This window comes from Neolamprologus multifasciatus, chromosome 11 (assembly GCF_963576455.1).
Source record: "Neolamprologus multifasciatus chromosome 11, fNeoMul1.2, whole genome shotgun sequence".
In the NCBI taxonomy this organism is placed as follows: domain Eukaryota; kingdom Metazoa; phylum Chordata; class Actinopteri; order Cichliformes; family Cichlidae; genus Neolamprologus; species Neolamprologus multifasciatus.
Window position 1 is genome coordinate 36,181,189 of NC_140449.1, and position 18,210 is coordinate 36,199,398.

An 18,210-nucleotide genomic window follows, 5' to 3' on the forward strand; every position below is an offset into this window, starting at 1 on the left:
GAGCGAGCACGACGGCGTGCTCGCTGCATTACATAATCCTGTAGATGACATAACCTCGGCTTTAATAAGCTCCGCCCTGCAGCTGCATCAGAGCCTCGCACGCTGCAGCTGTTACAGACAGATGTTTAGGAAAATCTTCACACTAAAAAACAAAGAGGATTTCTTATTATTACAGCTGATGCAAAATAAAACACGTCGAATGTTTTTAATGTTAAATTCTCACAAAAATGAATTTTTTCTTTCAGCTTCGACTCTGAATCGATCAAACACGACAAAATCAGCCGGCACCAGTCTGAGGATTTAATCACAGCTCGTAACCACAAACGTGCGTCTCACCCCAGGTCCAGGATGGGCGGCTTGTCCCGCCCCCGGCGGTAACACAGGTACAGGTGTGGGTTGTTGATGAGGCCGGCGCTCAGCTCGGCCGAGTGTCCGCCCAGCGTCTTCTCGATGCAGGTGAAGCCCTCGGGAACGTCCTCCCCGAGCCCGCGGGCGATCACCACCAGGTCCGTCACGGGCTCCGCCGCCCGGCCCGTCGAGGAAGAAGACGAGGACGTCGTCGAGGAGGCGGCGGCGGCCTTCCCGTCCTCGTCCAGGGGCCTCCACGGCCCCGCGGGGTCCAGGCCAGCCACTACAAAGTAGTCCACCAGCTGGGGACATTTCTCCTCAGTCATGCTTCCTGTCGATCCTCCACTGCAGGACAGAGAGCAAAGGTCAGCAAAGGTCAGCAAGGTCAGCAAAGGTCAGCAAAGGTCAGCAAAGGTCAGCACAGCCGGACAGCAGGCGGGCTGCAAAGCAGCTTGCAGATGAACAGCAACAGAAAATACTTTCATTACTGCAAACGTGACATCACCAGCAGGCGTGGCCCAACGCCGTTATTTACACTAACTCGACAGTAATCTGATACGCTCCAGGGTAATAGATTACTTTTTCAAATTAGTTAAATGAGATTATTACTGGACCTTAAATCTGACACACGATGTGCTGGAGGTCGCAGCCCCGAATCAACCAATCAGAGAGTAGCAGAGAGGCTGCTGTGTGGATTCAGATCTGCCCTGACGGAGCGTGACGGTAAACGCCGACGCCGATTCTGCTGCAACGTGTGATTAAACCGAGGAGTGTGTGTGTGTGTGTGTGTGTGTGTTTGAAATCAGCCTTCTCTAACTGTAAACTCTCTCTGCTCTGATTGGCTGTGGAGCCTCTCACTGATGTTTTCACGCCATCACGTGACGTCACAGCGAAGAACCCGATTTAAAAACTCGACACATCACTGCTCATTCAGATCAGACAGGAAGTGAACGGACAGGAAGTGAACGGACAGGAAGTGAACAGACAGGAAGTGAACGGACAGGAAGTGAACAGACAGGAAGTGAACGGACAGGAAGTGAACGGACCATCAAATCCAAATAAACAATAATGAGAAAATTAATCTGCAAAAAAGAAAAAACAAACAAATAAAACTTTTTCCTGATTCTGCTGATGTCACTGATGTTCACGTTACAGCACTGGGCTCTGTGATTAGCTGGTTGCTAGGCAACCTGAGGACATCTCCATCAGCGGGCACAGCCGTGCGCCGAGTTTGGTTAGTATGGATTTAAAAGGCACATGATCACATGACCACAGTGCGCCGCACAGAGCCGTGCACAGGTAAACAATCATTTGATATTAACATGAATTACAGACCAGCTGAGCGCTGCGTTCGGGAAACCCGGGAAACGTCAGCGTGAGCGACGGCGTTTGGACAAACTCCGATCACAGCTTCAAGTTTAAAACGACCGTTTTTCAGCCACCTCAGCATAAACGCTCAGCGTCTCTGTGTCACCTGAGAACATCAGAGCGTTATGGTTATTGATGACACGCTCGCTTCCTCAGCTGATGTCAGCAGACGCGTCCAAACAGCTGCTTTCCTTCCTGTTCTGTGAGGACGAGATATTCAGCCGTGCAGGGCGGCGCCGCGCTCGTCGCTGTCATCGCAGGGTGAAAGTGAGAGGAAGTGCAGCAATCGGAGGGTCAGAGGTCAGCTGGCAAACAGGAAGCGGACAGGCGACCTGCTTCCTGTTCATCGATGACGTCACACAGCGTGACGAGCGAGGTGATAAAACACGGCGTTCTCTCTTTAACACAAACCTGCTGTCCATCGTCACCGAGCACAAACACACCTCCACCCCTCAGCACCGCCCACCGAGCAGTTTCCATCCCAGCATCACAGCGACGCCGAAGAGATGGACCCGCCTACAGGAGCTCGCCACACCAGTTTAAACCGGCCTGAAACTGGTCCAAAGCCAAGGTCCAAGATGAATCCTAACCCAGAGGAAAACCAAACCAGTCTCCAGGAGCAGAATCCCAGTTAAATCCCAGTTAAAGCTTCTCGTTCATATTTGTCACCAGGTTCAGAGTCAGAAACGCCTCACAGCTGATCTAAAGCAGAGTAAAGCTCAGCGCTGAGACTGAAACAAGTCTGAGTTCTTCATGTTTCAGAGGAAGCTCTCGATGACACGTCTCACCTGGATGATGGCGCACGCATCACACATGAACTATCTAACCTACGGGAGCCCGGGGGAGGGACGGGAGCCCGGGGGAGGGACGGGGCTCCGGGCAGCACCTCGGATAAGAAAAGGAGAAGCTGAGCTGTGGTGAGTCACAGTCAGCTGCTGTGGTAAACACTAAAATACTTCACCCTGTGCAGATACGACACAACTTCCCCCGGTGACAAAATAACCGTTTAGTAGGAAAGAAAAACCCCCAAACACTGTTACCTGACACCGTTAGACCAACACAGGCCCGGTGCACGCCGTGAAGCCTGACGAGTTTAAAGTCAGACATGAGCCAGAAACATTCAGCTCCGTGACACAGGAACACGCGTGGGCTGACAGTCCAGACCAGCACTGACCCAGTCTGAACCAGTTCATGAACCCAGTCTGAACCAGTTCATGAACCCAGTCTGAACCAGTTCATGAACCCAGTCTGAACCAGGTGAACTCGGGCTCGGAGCTCGAGTTCACAGGTAGAATCTGCTCGTGTTCGTGTAAACACAGCGCACACACCTGAGGGGTAAATGTGACCTCAGGCGCGCCCTGGTCTTGAAATCAAACGCACCAGCCTGTGTTTGCTGAGCCGGGAAGTTATCACAGAAATTTCAGCTGAAACAGCTGCTTTCATCAGTCAGTTCCCGTTTTAATGTGCAACAGTGGAAACACACACACACACACAGACACACACACGCACACACAGACACACACACGCACACACAGACACACACACGCACACACACACACACACACAGACACGCACACACACACAGACACACGCACGCACACACACACACACACACACGCACACACACACACACGCACACACACACAGACACACACACACACACACACACACACAGACACACACACGCACACACAGACACACACACACACACACGCACACACACACAGACACACACACACGCACACACAGACACACACACACACGCACACACGCACGCACACACACACACACACGCACACACACACAGACACACACACACACACACACACACACAGACACACACACGCACACACAGACACACACACACACACACACACACAGACACACACACGCACACACAGACACACACACGCACACACAGACACACACACGCACACACACACACACACACAGACACACACACGCACACACAGACACACGCACGCACACACACACACACACACACACACACTCTGGAAATCCCAGAGCAGCAGCAGATTTCCTCACACACCAGCATCAAACACCTTGAAATCTCCGCTGTTGCCAAGCGTGAGGAGCATTTCAGCACAACCACACACTCTGACCTCTGACCTCAGGAACACAGACATCACCCGTTAGTTTAAGTCACTTCTGAGGTTTTTACATTTGAGCTTTTTGTCTCCAGCAGTTTGGACAAAAGGGTGGAGCAAACTCCTCCCATCCAACCAGAGCTCCGCCTCTCTGGACAGCAAGCTCGCCTAACCTGTTGTCATTAAAACGCACAAACATGGCGGGCTGTCGGTGTCGGGCCGCCCTCTGCAGCAGTCTAACCTCTGACCTTTAAACAGAGTCCCTCAAACATTTCAACAAACTGTTCGAGCGCAGCAGGAAGTGAAGCACCTAAGAGGAAGTGAAACGGTTAATAATAATCCCAATCGCAGCTGAAACCGGAACCTCTCCTCCGCTGCGAGCGGCGCTTTCTCTCGCACACCTGAAGAAGCGCCTGGTTTTCTCACGCTCCCTGACGCTGGTTAGAGGTCAACGCTGCGATGATACGGCGTGAGGGAAAGTAACACAGGTGTGTGATGAGGTCACAAAATACACGAAAGCATGTGCTACAAACGTGGAACCACGAGCAGGAAGTCACACCTGATCAGATCTGACCTGCAGGTACGGCCAATCACCTGCCTCCATCTGCTCCTATCCCAGCACCGTCACATCTGCACCTGTGCAAACCAAACATCAGCTGATCACCTGTCACACCTGGCTCAGGTGATGTGAGCCACATGTCAGGGGTGTTGTTTGGGCCAATCACCTGAGCTGTGGATGCCTGGCTCCGCCCACGTGAGGCTCAGGTGTTTCAGCTCAAACAGTCAGGACCCTTACTGCACGTGTGTGAGCGTGAGTGTGCGAGAGGAGTGTGTGAGCTCTAACTTTCACAGACTCCACGCTTCACTTCCTGCTGAGCGACGCATTGATCACCAAACCGACCAATCTGGCAGCTCCGGCGGGACCGCGCCGAGGTGCCGAGCTAAGAAGACGGCGAGGTTTTACTGACCACGAGCGCGACGAAGCCTAACACATGAACAAACACAAACGGGCTCTTACTGTGATCGTGGATCGGTCCGTGCGTCCAGGCTGACGAGCTGCCAGTCACACGCCTCGCTCGCTGCAGCACCTCAGAGCGAGCGGCTGCCACAGGAAGTGAGCGGTGCAGCGAGGGAGAAAAATAGAGCTTTCATTTCCAGTGTGAGCGCCGAGGCAGGAAGGTGTGAAAGCAGCGCTCTGTTTCCCCCGAAGAAGAGGTGACAGCAAACAGGAAGTGGGTGTGTCTGTGTGTGTGTCTGTGTGTGTGTGTCTTATAGGGGTGGGGGGAAAAATGGATACTGTGTAGCATGGTGATATTTTGTTTGCTAATAATGTATGGATACAGGGACAGCAGAAATCGATACTTTGTTACAAAAAGGTTTTTGTGCTCTGACTTCAGAGCATGTTGATCCTTTTTCTGAGCAAGAATCCTGACATTCCTTCACTGTCCAAATGTGTTTAATAAACATGACAGTTTACTTATTTTAATGTAAGACATGTTTTGTTTTAATCAAGTTTAAAACTTTTTTATTTAATGTAAAATTATATTTTGTTTTAATTTACTTTCAAATTCTTCAGTTGCTGAAGGGGCTGCATAGTTTTCATAAACTGCATAGTTCAGAATAGCTATAATTGTACCAGATGGTTGATTCAGTTAAGTTGGACTAGACTGTAATACAAACCGTTCAGTTTGTCAACAATCAAACTGAAATGAGAGAAAGACTGAGTGTGAGACTTTGATATTAGAGAAAATGAATATTGATAAAGTTTACCTTTATGTACAGAATCTGAATATCGCAAAATATTTTAAAAATTGCAATAATATCGTATCGTGGGATGTGTGGTGGTTACCACGTCTACTGTCTGTGTGTGTTTGTGTGTCTGTGTGTGTGTGTGTGTCTGTGTGTGTTTGTGTGCGTGTGTGTCTGTGTCTGTGTGTGTTTGTGTGTGTTTGTGTGCGTGCGTCTGTGTGTGTGTGTGTGTCTGTGTGTGTCTGTGTGTGTGTCTGTGTGTGTGTGTCTGTGTGTGTTTGTGTGCATGTGTCTTTGTGTGCGTGTGTCTGTGTGTGTGTGTGTGTCTGTGTGTGTGCGTCTGCGTGTGTGTGTCTGTGTGTGTCTGTGTGTGTGTGTGTGTGTCTGTGTGTGTGTGTGTGTCTGTGTGTGTTTGTGTGTGTTTGTGTGTGTGTCTGTGTGTGTGTGTCTGTGTGTGTGTCTGTGTGTGTGTGTGTGTCTGTGTGTCTTTGTGTGCGTGTGTCTGTGTCTGTGTGTGTGTGTGTGTCTGTGTCTGTGTGTGTGTGTGTCTGTGTGTGTGTGTCTGTGTCTGTGTGTGTGTGTGTGTGTGTTTGTGTGTGTGTGTGTGTGTGTCTGTGTGTGTGTGTGTGTGTGTCTGTGTCTGTGTGTGTGTCTGTGTCTGTGTGTGTGTGTGTGTGTCTGTGTGTCTGTGTGTGTGTGTGTGTGTGTCTGTGTGTGTGTGTCTGTGTGTGTGTGTGTGTGTGCGTGTGTGTGTGTGTTAACTGGTAACTGGTACTAGCCACTGGGGGCGGGGTTTGTTGAATCACAGCGCCTCTGTGTCTCCCGGGCGTCACGCTCACTCACTGGCATCAGCAGCCTCAGTGACATCACTGTCACATGACTGCCTGCAGCTCTGGGTGTTACGAAGGTGCTTCACTTCTTACCAGGTACATCACCATGGTAACCAATGCCGCACACCTCACCGTTTGAGATTAGAGATCGACGGGTAAGAAACCATCGCCTGCTGACCAATCAGATCTCAGGAAAAGAGCGTCGGTGACGAGAACACTATTGTTATTGGTCTGTTAGGGCGAGCATGTGACCCTGTGTCCAATCAGGAAGCGTCCAGTCCCAGTCTGAGATTTTATTTTTTATTTCCTGTCAGACCATTAAACTCCCCCCGTCCACCCCTCCGAGGCCGCGGCGCCCGCTACCTAACGTTAGTCATACCGAACGGCGCAGAGAGCAGGCCGAGGGAACCGTACGAGCATGCTCAGTAGTTCACCTCCACACCGTAAACACATTTAACCCGACCTTTAACCCTGACAGTCGGTGATCAGCTGGGCTGATGTGCACCTGAACCACGCCCACTCACGTTTTACTTTCTGCACCCTCGAAGAACGTCAGGTGATCACTCAGCGGCGTGCAGTTCGCTGAGCGACCAGAACAAAACCACAGAGTGCGCATCAGAGGTTAGCGAGCACGCTCTGCCTGAGCAGCTTACTGGGACCGCCCTCAGAACGACCCTCTGATGTGTGCGTGAGATTCGCTGAGGCACAGGTGAGGTCATCGTGAAGGACGCACTTCTGATCCTGCTCCAGCAAACGAGCTCCAACCTTCTGGAGCTTCAGGAATGTGCAGCTTCCTGAAGAACAACAGTGAAGCAGACGGGCATCATCATCATCATCGTGATGTCACTCCGGCCTTCTTCTTCTGTGGTCTCTTTAAAACAAACACAAACTCTTCATTACGACCGCCATGCTGAGCTCAGCAGCTCGCCTCCTTCAGAGCCCCACAGTGCAGCCGCCGCCGTCGCCGCGTAGCTGCCGGAGACTCGATGAGTTTGTCACCGAGTCTCCTCACGACACCGCGCCGTGTCGCTAACCACGTTCACGTGTGTTAAAGGGGAACAGGTGAACTCTCACTGAAGGTGCTCATCAGTCCCGCTCCAAGCACAGGAAGGAGGCGGAGTCTGCCTGGACAGGTGCGTACATGTGATGTCATCCAGTTACAGGTGAGACGCGTCTGTGCTCACCTGAGCTCAGAATCCACAGCAGCAAAGTTATTTAGTCCATAACTCTGTCTGGAAGTGCAGTATTCCTCTGGAATCTTTGAGGAATACCTGAGTCGCCTTCAGTGCGTCTGACTGAAGCTCCGCTCTCGTATCCCGACCCGTCCTCGGCTGCGCCCCTCGCAGCCCCCCAGCAAGCCGAGCTATTTAAAGCATCGTCACAAAGGCCCGGGACGGTCAGCGACGCTCCGGCTGCTCCTTAAACTCTGACCGGCATCCGGAATATTCCTCACACAGACAGCACGGAAGGAGATCCATATACACGAGTCTAAATTTAGTCCGTCCAGACGCCGGAGCTCCGAGGACTCACCGCCAGCTTCCAAAATAAGTCACATGATGATGATGATGCAGCAACCGTGACGAAGAAGAACAACCGAGACACAAACAGGCGGCAGGACGAAGCTTCAGCTGTCGGCTTCATTCACACCTCAGCTCCTGCTCCCATAGGACGATGATGTCATCACGGATAACAGTGATGACATCAGGAAACACCAATGACAGCACAGGAAATAAAACGCTACTCGTCACAGTGTCTGCTGCTTACAAACCGCCATCAGATCATGTTGTTGTTGTTGTTGTTGTTGTTAGTGTCATATTAACCTGACTGATCTCAGGTGAGACCAGGTGAGCACCTGAACCGGAGGATAAACACGGAGGACACGAGAGAGCAGCAGGAGACAGGAATGGATTACAGAGGACATCCTGAAACAGGATCTGTGTGTGTGTGTGTGTGCGTGTGTGTGTGTGTGTGTGTGTGTGTGTGTGCGCTCAGCAATAAACTGAAGGACAAACAGGCTCACCTGTGCACAGGTGCGTCAGCCGCTAGAATAAAAACTGAAGAGCACCGAAACAAACAGCTGACCATCACCAAGCAGCAAACCTGCAGTCAGACTTCCTGTCTGCCCTAAAACAGGAAGTTATACCAACCCAAAACAAATATGCTACCCTTTCAAAATAAAATCACAGATTCAAAACAGCTGCAGGCAAACACCGAGTGTGCAGCGTGATCGTCCTGACTGAGCGACTCCTGCATGGTCCAACAGACTAAAAATGACCTTTGACCTCTGTTCAGTGATGCTGTAGGTCGCTGGGCAGCAAACTAATCCACGGGAGCGTGCAGCGTGCGTGTTGGGCAGGAACTGCGCCGTGTAGAGCGACAAGAATCAGACCAATCAGGCTGTGTCTTCTGCATGTTGTTGTTCCAACATGGCTGACACCCACCTCCCCACCGAGGTCGAGGAGGTCAGAGGTCATTTTTCAGACTCTGCTCTAAAAGGCCACACTAAATCGATCTAAAGGAAAAAACTCTGGACGTCGGCCAACATGGCCGAGCACGCTCAGACCGCTGAGTCCATGACACCACGCACAGCTAACAGCTAAGGGTCAGAGGTCAAAGTTCAGCTTCCCCCTTCTGAGTCCACTTCAGTCACAGGAAGTCATCTTGCACTGACTGTGGATCAGTCCACTGCTGAAAATAGTCCCTGCAGATTTCAGCTCGAGGTAACCTCCGAGGCCTTTTTAAAAACGCGGACGTGTGGCGACCGTTCAAAAACACTCCCGTCACAGGAGGACCCGCAGACAGAGGTCAGAGGTCAGCCCGACCAGTCCCGTTACATAACTGTCAGCTCAGCCCCGCAGCAACGTTCGGGACATGAAACCGTCCAAATGTTGGAGGCTGAATCGTTGCGTAATCTCCTGGAAGCAGAGGCGCTCATGCGTCCCAGTTCAGTGCGGAGGCAGTGAACGCATCACAGGAGGAATGCTGAGCTGCAGTCTGCAGACGCGGCGTTCCAGTTTATACTCCAGTCGACTCGTCACGCTCCCATTACACCACCAGCACTAACCAGTCCTCATCCACAAACCACTAAAACTAAACCAGCTCCTGACCGGCTCAGAGTCACCTGCTACTCAGTCCATCACTATTTACAGTTAATCAGGTCAAAGGTCATCCAGGTGTTACACCGGAGGTCAGATTATGAAGATGAATGTGACCACGCCCCCTTTATGGTTACAATGATAATGACCTCCTCATATGTAACCAGAGTAAAGGTTAAAGGTCACCTTCACGTATCAAAGGTCTCATTTCTAACACGAAACAGGAGCGCCCCTCTCAGCACGCCTGCGAGCCGGACCGACCCTGCCAAAAAAACCACAGACGTCCAATCAGGAGCCTTATTTAAATAACTGCTACAAGGCCACGCCCTCTGATGACATCATACAGTCTGGGCAGTTTTCAGCCTTCACCTGCTTGCAGCAGGTATGTTATCAGCGTCTGACACGCTCCCGAGTGCGTTCTTTGTGATGCGTCACATGACCGCGGCGTCGCTCTGCAGCTACAAATTCTTTACAAGAAGCGACACGTCCTGCAGGCCTCTCAGGTTTCCTCGCCGCCGCCGCGTCTGCCAACACAAACGCCAGCAGCAGCTTTGCTGTGTTTACCTGTTCTAGTCACACGGACCAATCACAGCCAAGCCAGGCCTCAGGCAGGAAGTCATGTGACTTACATGAAACGTTTCACTTTCAGTTATTTTGAGTTTTTGCACTTTTTTTATATTTTATTGAATTTATTTTTAAATATTTATTTTTTATTTCCTCGATTGTTGCCGCTCACGTGTTCACTTTTCCTCCTTTAATCGCCGGACAATGAAAATATGAATTATTGATTGCGGTTTGTATCAGCAGCAAACTGATCGATCGGTATTGATCAGTTTTAATAATAATAATAATAATAATAAATAATAATGGATTGCATTTATATAGAGCTTTACAATGCCATTATTCATTCACTCTCACATTCACACACTGGTGGAGCAGCTACAGTTGTAGCACCAGCTGCCCTGCAGACTGACAGAAGCGAGGCTGCCATATCGCGCCATCGGCCCCTCTGACCATCACCAGTAGGCGGTAGGTGAAGTGTCTTGCCCAAGGACACAACGACCGAGACTGTCCGAGCCGGGGCTCGAACCGGCAACCAGATGATCGAGCTCACCGTGCCGATTTCTGATTTGTCAGTTTTACCTTAATAACCTGATATTTCGTTCTCCACGAGAGCAAACCTACAACACACACACACAGGGACAAATTAAAGGAAAAAAACGGGAAGCTGAGCTTGGCTCTGACTGAGGATGAAGGAGCCTCTGTGGATTTCACCTGAGCTCAGGCTTTGTGGCTGCAGGTTAGAGGGCCCTGTCTACCTTCAGGAGTTTGAGGATGATGGTGGAGAGCTGGAGCTCAGAGCTGGAGGAGTGATGCAGAAGCAGCAGCAGCTTCCTTCATGCAGGCTTTTCCTTTAATTTGTCCCCCGCTGAACAGGACTCGCAGGTGCAACAAGGAGACAGACAGGTGTGCAGACAGGTGCTGGTGCTGGGGGGACATCAGCTACATCCAAAACCTCCTCCACAACATCCCCAGCGGGGTTCCATTATCGGACAGGGCTCTGCACGCGTCATTTCCACGCTTCAATAAACAGGTCCGAGACTGAAGAACGTCCGAAAACAGAACCACGGTGAAACCGCCACATGGCTCCGGGTTAGGCCTTCTCTGAGCCCGCGGACCGACGCTGGCCGCCGCCGGAACGCCGAGCGGCCCCAGCAGGACCCGGGTTCCATTATCGGACGGAGAATGCCCGCCTGGGTGCGCTCGTTTTCGAGTCCCGTTCTGCGCGTTTACCGCAACGCGACCCGCTTTCGCGGACAGCGGGATCACGGCGAGCCCACCGAGGCCCGCTGGAGCACAGTTCCGTTCCTCGCGGTTCGCACACCGGGCAGCTGTAGATGTTGACATTAAACGCGGTTCCGTTAAGCTAGTTCCACCCGCAGCTAGCGCGGCGGTCGCTCCGAGTCGCGCGTGAAACACGGCCCGTCCTCCCCGGCCCCTCCGGGCCCCGGTACCTGTGTGTCGGTGCTGGTTGTTCCCGCGGCGGGCTCTACGGTCCATGATCAGGTCATTCTCTCACATGTGACGTCCATGTTTGTCCGTCTGCTCCGACGAGCCGCAGCAGGCAAGCAGCCAATCAGCGTCAACAGCGCCGACAGCTTCCGGTAAACCCCTTCAAAATAAAATCATTTAAAATGGCCTCAACCACAACAACAAAATTCCACAGTCTCGTTATTTCGCCATATTAATTAACACAATCGTCACATTTGATATGGTTTAATGTTATTATATATTAAAGCTACCACAGAGCACCTGGACAGGTGCTAACACAGCGAGACAAGCAGTCACTCTCACACCTGTGGGCGAGAACCCACGCAGACTCGACACAGACTTCCTGTGAGACACCTCCCACCCGATTAACCAGGTAAACATATCTATCTCAAGGGTTCATAAATATACTTATATAATAATACTCTGAATAAAATAACATCAGAATATATTTCCGGTTTTCATATTCAAGTAAACAAAACGGTGTTTTGATCGTTATTAATACAAAATTAAGCTTCGTGTTGCTGAAAAAATATAATGATAAAGGGCGCGTTTATGCTTGGAAGCTTTAATCAATGGGGTTCGGATGTGTTTGTGTAATATTTATGCACCTAATAAAGAAGAGACAGATTTATTTCACAGAATTAACAAGATAACAGGTGATCGTGAGGAGCAGGTATTTCAACCAGGTGATGGATGGGATAATCACTAAGACCCAGGGGAAGGTCTACACCCAGGGACACAGAGGCTATTCGATTACTGATGGAGGATCTTTGCCTAGTAGACATTTGGAGGTTAGTTAATCCTAGTTCAAGGGAATAATTCAAGGTTAGATTTCGCCTTAATATCAAAGTCTTTGGTCGATTCAGTTGTCGACTGTGAGATTGGTGCCATTGCCGTTAGTGACCATGCCACGGTAGAGGTGCGGATTTAAACAGAACAAAGACGGGTCGCTGGAGGCTTAACACGACGTTGTTGCAGAACAAAAGTTTTAGTGAGGAGTTAACAAACATCTTAAAATTTTCTTTGAAATCAATACGGGCTCCACAGATAAAGTAGCCACAGTTTGGGAAGCGTCTAAACATATAAGAGGACAGATAATCGCATATGCGACAAAAGAAAAGTGATCTAGAAGGGAAAAACTTTACATAAAGAAGGACGCGAATTGGAGAAGGATTTAGCGAGACAATACTCAAATGATAAACACCAGCTGAATGACATTTATAACAAAAAGGTGGAATATGCCTTATTTAGGCTTAAAACAAAGAATGATAGAGTATTAGCTGAAGCAGCAAGAAAAGTAAAATAATAAGATAAGATAAGATAAGATAACCCTCTACAGCATAGCGTTGCCCTGAGGCAACAAACCACATTTTCATGCCTTACACTGGCCCTTCAAAAAAAACCAAACTTTTTTTTTCAAATAATGCTACCAGACACATCTCTTTCCAATAAAATGATGAGTTGAAGGTGGTGTGACTTTCATTTTGGTGGGGGAGGACCCCTTTCTGCAAGCTGCACTGCATGAGGGACATCTCCATTAGGAGGCAAGATAAAGATCACTATTTTACATGTTTATAGTAAAATAAATGCATATTAAAAAATACTTGTATGTGCATGAATATGTTAAGAAGCATATTTGATTGTTTGTTCTACTTTTGTAAATTTATTTATACAGTAAAACTGTTAATTTTCATTCGTTGCCTCAAGGCAACACTGCGCAGTTAGCCCAAAATTTTTCAGGCATTATAATGCATTTGCATATGAGTGTAGAGATGTGTTTGTCTGCATTTATATGATCATAGTCAATGTTTTTTACTTTACAATCTACTCATAATTACAGGACATCGATGTAAATACCTTTTATGGAAGGAAACCAAGGGAATGGGCACTTTCTGTCCTCAGAAAGTGAGGACAATGAGCTTTCAGGGAGTGACATTGAAGTAGAGTAGTGGATCCCTGAATGAGGTTTGGGGGATACTTAGGAGCTCAGGGGTCAGTTGGTAAAGTAACTGTGTCTGTGTGTGTGTTAGTGCCCACATAGCAAGCAGGTCTGGCCAGGATCTGGTATCAAGTCGGCACTGCTGGCCGACTTTTGGCATGATAAGACATATGTCATCAGGCCTGGCATAGATGGCACTGTCTATGTGATGGCATGCCATATCTGGCTTGATTGTGGCTTGGCACTCGTGGGTGAATGTGGCATGTTGTATAGAGCAATTTGGGAGAGTAGAAAAGCGCTATATAAAAATCAGTCCATTCACTGTCTGAAGAGAGTTTTGGCATGTTACTTTTGCACCGTTTTGCATGTTCTGGCACATGTTGTTATTACATGGCTTGATTAAGGTACACATTAGTCTGACATCTGGGGCCAGAGCTGAAACCGTTCTGGGCCAGCACAGGGCCAGCAGTGTGTCTACAACTGGCCCGTGGCTGCACATCGCCTACAGATGGCCTACATACTGCAATGAATGACGGCCCTTTGGTGGCCCAGAGGTAATCCACACATGGGCCAGCACAGGACCACCAGTGTGTCTGAAACTGGCCTTGTGCTGGCCCATGTGTGGGCCACCTCTGGCAAACCAGGTCTGGGCCACCAAAGGGCCGTCATTCTTTGCGGTATGTGGGCCATGTGTAAGCACATTGTGTGGGCCAGATCCGTGCCATACCAATTATGCTGTGTGTGTGTGTGGACGTGCATTACTTATTGTTGTGGGGACACAAATTTGTTTACACACTCCCATTGTGAGGTCTCGCCTACTTTATGGGGACAAATTGCAAGGTAAATCATTTAATTTTAGGGTGAAGGCTTGAGTCAGGGTTAGGGTAAGGTTCAGGCAGGGACTTGTGATGGGTAGAGTCAGGATAAGTCTCCAGGAAATGAATGTAAGTTAATGTAATGTCCCCAAAAGTGATGGAAACACAACGTGTGTGTGTGTGCGCGCGCGTGCGTGCGTGCATGGGGTTACGGTCAAATGTTGGATGTATTTTGGTGTTTTATTGTTCTGTGAAATGTTTGCATTGTTTATTTGTTGTTTATTTATTTGTTCATCCTTGTTGTACTAATACAACTTATTATAGAATAACTTGGCATTTTACTACCCTTGTCGCACAGTGTTGCCTTGAAGCAACAAACCCATATCTGTTTGGGGGGGGGCAGGGTGTCAAATTTTATGATTGATATATTATTAGGGACCCTAAAGCTCCCCCAAAATAGGGAGAAATATTTTTTTCCCAAAAAATTAAAAAGTCATGCAGTAGAGGGATAAGATAAGATAAGATAACTCTTTATTGTCATTGCACAGTCATACATAGTACAATAGTACAATGAAATTGGAAAACTGTCCTATGTCGGCACTACATATAACACAACACGACACGATATGACACATCACAACGCAACACAAACAACACAACACAGTATAATAACTTAGTAATAAAAAAAGAAGAAGAAGTGTGTTTTTATTGCACACTGTTATTATTGCACATTAATTATTATTGCACCTTGTTATAAATATAAATATTATTATTGTTTTAAACATTGCTACCTCCCCCCTAAAAAAGTCCAGCGAGGTAGCCAGTCAGGTCAGCTGTTTGCATTGATCAGGGCTGTTGCCCTGTTGTAAAAGCTGTCCTTGAGTCTATTTGTCCGGGACCTCAGCAGCCTGAACCTCCTGCCGGACGGCAGCAGCTTAAACACCCGGTGTCCTGGGTGTGTACCGTCCCGTAGGATGCTGCGTGCCCTCTTGAGACAGCGAGTGCTGTACAGGTCCTTCAGGGAGGGAAGAGGATGTCCAATGATTTTTTGGGCCATATTGATGACCCTCTGGAGTGCCTTTCTGTGTGCTGTGGTGCAGCTGGAGAACCACACCGATGCAATACGTCAGCACACTTTCAATGGAGCAGCGGTAGAAGACGGTCAGCAGCTCCTTCTTCAGGTCCATTTTTCTGAGGATTCTCAGAAAGTGGAGACGCTGTTGGGCCTTCTTTAAGACCGCAGAGGTGTTAGAGCTCCATCGGAGGTCTGTGTCTATGTGCACTCCCAGAAACTTGAAACTGGAGACCCTTTCCACGCACTCCCCGTTGATGCTGACAGGCTGCAGCTCGGACTTCCTCCTTCTGAAGTCAACTACCAGTTCTTTTGTCTTGGTGGTATTAAGGTCCAGGTTGTTATCTACACACCAATCTGACAGCCTCTGAACTTCAGCTCTGTACGCCGTCTCATCTCCCCCTGAGATGAGCCCCACCACGGTGGTATCATCTGCAAACTTGATGACTGTGTTGTCTGGGTGGGAACTAACACAGTCATGTGTGTACAGAGTGTACAGTAGGGGACTCACAGCCTTGTGGAGAGCCGGTGTTGAGGCTGAGGGCTGAGGAAAGATGAGGCCCCACTCTAACTCTCTGTACACGGTCTGAGAGGAAGTCTCTGATCCAGCGGCAGGTGGTAGAAGGAAGTCCGATTTCCAGCAGTTTAACTATTAGTTTGTCCGGGAGTATCGTGTTGAAAGCAGAGCTAAAGTCAACAAAGAGCAGCCTGGCATAACGGCCCTGCACTTCCAGGTGAGAGATGGTGGTGTGGAGCGTTGTAGCAATGGCATCTTCAGTCGATCTGTTAGCTCTGTATGCAAACTGGAGCGGGTTGAGTGTGGGTGGCAGGCAGGACATGATGTGACGTCGGACCAGTTTCCCAAAGCACTTCATTATAACAGGTGTTAGAGCAACTGGTCGGTAGTCGTTGAGGCTGCTAATGTTAGTACGCTTTGGCAGTGGGACAACTGTGGCTGACTTTAGGCACGGCGGGATGCAGGACTGGGACAGTGAAGAGTTGAAGATCTTAGTGAAGACCCCAGCCAGCTGGTCTGCACACTCTTTTAGGACCCTTGCGGTTACCCCATCTGGTCCGGCGGCCTTCCTGGGGTTCACTGCCCTCAGTGTGCACCGCACCTCATATTCCTGCACTATGAGGGCTGCTGCTGCTGTCCGATGTTTTTGCTGCTGCTGCCTCTGGTCCCTTCACCTCAAAGCGTGCGAAGAAGTGGTTCAGCTCCTCCGCAAGCTCCGCGTTACCCTCAGTCAACGTGGTATTGCAAGGTTTGTAGTTGGTTAAGTGCTGAACTCCCTGCCATACCTGTCGTGAGTTGTTGGTGCTGAAGTGGTCTTCGATCCTTCTCTTGTACGCTGCCTTGGCCTCTCTGATGCCTCTTTTCAACTCAGATCTGGCTGCGCTGTACTGCATACCATCACCGGATCTAAAGGCGGCGTCACGTTGCTTCAGCAGGACCTGGACCTCTTTAGTCATCCAGGGTTTCTGGTTGGAGACGTTTGTCCACAGTGACACTGTTGACACAGAAGTTAATATATGAGAGCACTGATGTTGTGTGCTCTTCAAGGTCCTGATGTTCGAACACGCTCCAGTCCGTGTTTTCAAAACAGTCCTGCAGCTGATGTGATGCACCTTCTGGCCAGGTTTTCACAGTTTTTGTGACTGGGGGGCTCTTCTCCTAATGGGAGTGTATGCAGGGATCAGCAGCATGGGCATGTGGTCTGACAAACCTAGATGTGGTAGAGGGGTTGCTCTGTAGCCTTTTTGGATGTTGCTGTAGGCTTTATCCAGTGTGTTTTCCTCCCTCGTTGCACATTTAATATGCTGTTCACATCTGGGGAATACTGACCTTAAACCAGCATGGTTGACGTCCCCAGCTATAATGTGCACTGCGTTTGGATGGGAGTTCTGCTGGTTGCTTATTGTGTTGTGCAGCTCCTCCATGGCCGAGTTAGCATTAGCATCGGGTGGTACGTACACGGCCGTTACCATGACAACAGTAAACTCGCGAGGTATGTAGACGGGTCTGCACTTCACAGTCAAATATTCCAAATCCGGGGAACAATGGCAGTGTTTGTGTTTTTGCACCAGCTGTCATTGGTGTAGATGCATAAACCCCCTCCTTTGTTTTTACCGGAGTAGCCGTTCCTGTCGTGACGGTGGACCGTGCGGCCTGCTAGCTCAATAGCCGAGTCCGGAATTGATGGCTGCAGCCAAGTCTCTGTGAGCAATATTATGCTGCTGTCCCGTACACACTTGTTGACTGCAATCTGTAATCTCAGTTCGTCGATTTTGTTGGTTATGGACCTGACGTTGGAGAGGAAAATACTCGGAAGCGGTGGCTTAAATGGCTGTTTCTTTAGCCGAGCTAGTGGGCCCGCCCTGCAGCCACGCTTTTGCCTCCTTTGTTTACGTTTCCTCTTTGTCTTGCCGCTGGGAAGAACCAACCACGGAGACTCTGGAGCTCTTATTATGTCCTCCGGAATGCCGTGAAAGTGGTGGTAGTCCGATGTAATGCTCCTTGCACAGCGTAATCCCAAACTCAGAAGGTCCTGACGACTGTAAGTGGACTCTACTCGATCTGTTTTCAGGTCTACAGTGACCTCCTCTTTCTGAGGAACAGAAACAAGACTGGATGAGCCTATAACTGAAGAAGAGGTCAGAGCTGCGATCTCATCCATGAAAACTGGGAAATCCCAGGCGTGGATGGCTTCCCGATTGAGTATTATAAAGAAATATATTGATATTTTAGCTCCCGTCTTGATAAAGTTTATCTTGAGGCACTAGAAATAGGTTCCTTACCGAGTACATTTAATGACCCGGCAAATTACCGGCAG

The 18,210-nt window shown here is 49.3% G+C and overlaps 1 protein-coding gene across 5 annotated transcripts in view; it reads right to left on the reverse strand.

Moving 5' to 3' along the window:
- dennd4b (DENN/MADD domain containing 4B) overlaps nt 1–11,673 on the reverse strand; it is a 29,066-nt gene extending 17,393 nt beyond the window's left edge. For 2 of the 5 annotated variants that reach the window (XM_085175959.1, XM_085175958.1), the window contains exons 1-2: nt 11,514–11,670; nt 337–693 (exon numbers count right to left, since the gene is read on the reverse strand). In XM_085175959.1, the coding sequence (XP_085032085.1) occupies nt 337–674 (338 nt within the window). In that variant the 5' untranslated portion in view covers nt 675–693; nt 11,514–11,670. Of the gene's footprint in view, nt 1–336; nt 694–4,842; nt 5,287–11,513 lie in introns of those variants that run through there. The other 3 variants (XM_085175955.1, XM_085175957.1, XM_085175956.1) reach the window with 3 other exon arrangements.
- Between the last annotated feature and the right edge of the window lie 6,537 nt (nt 11,674–18,210).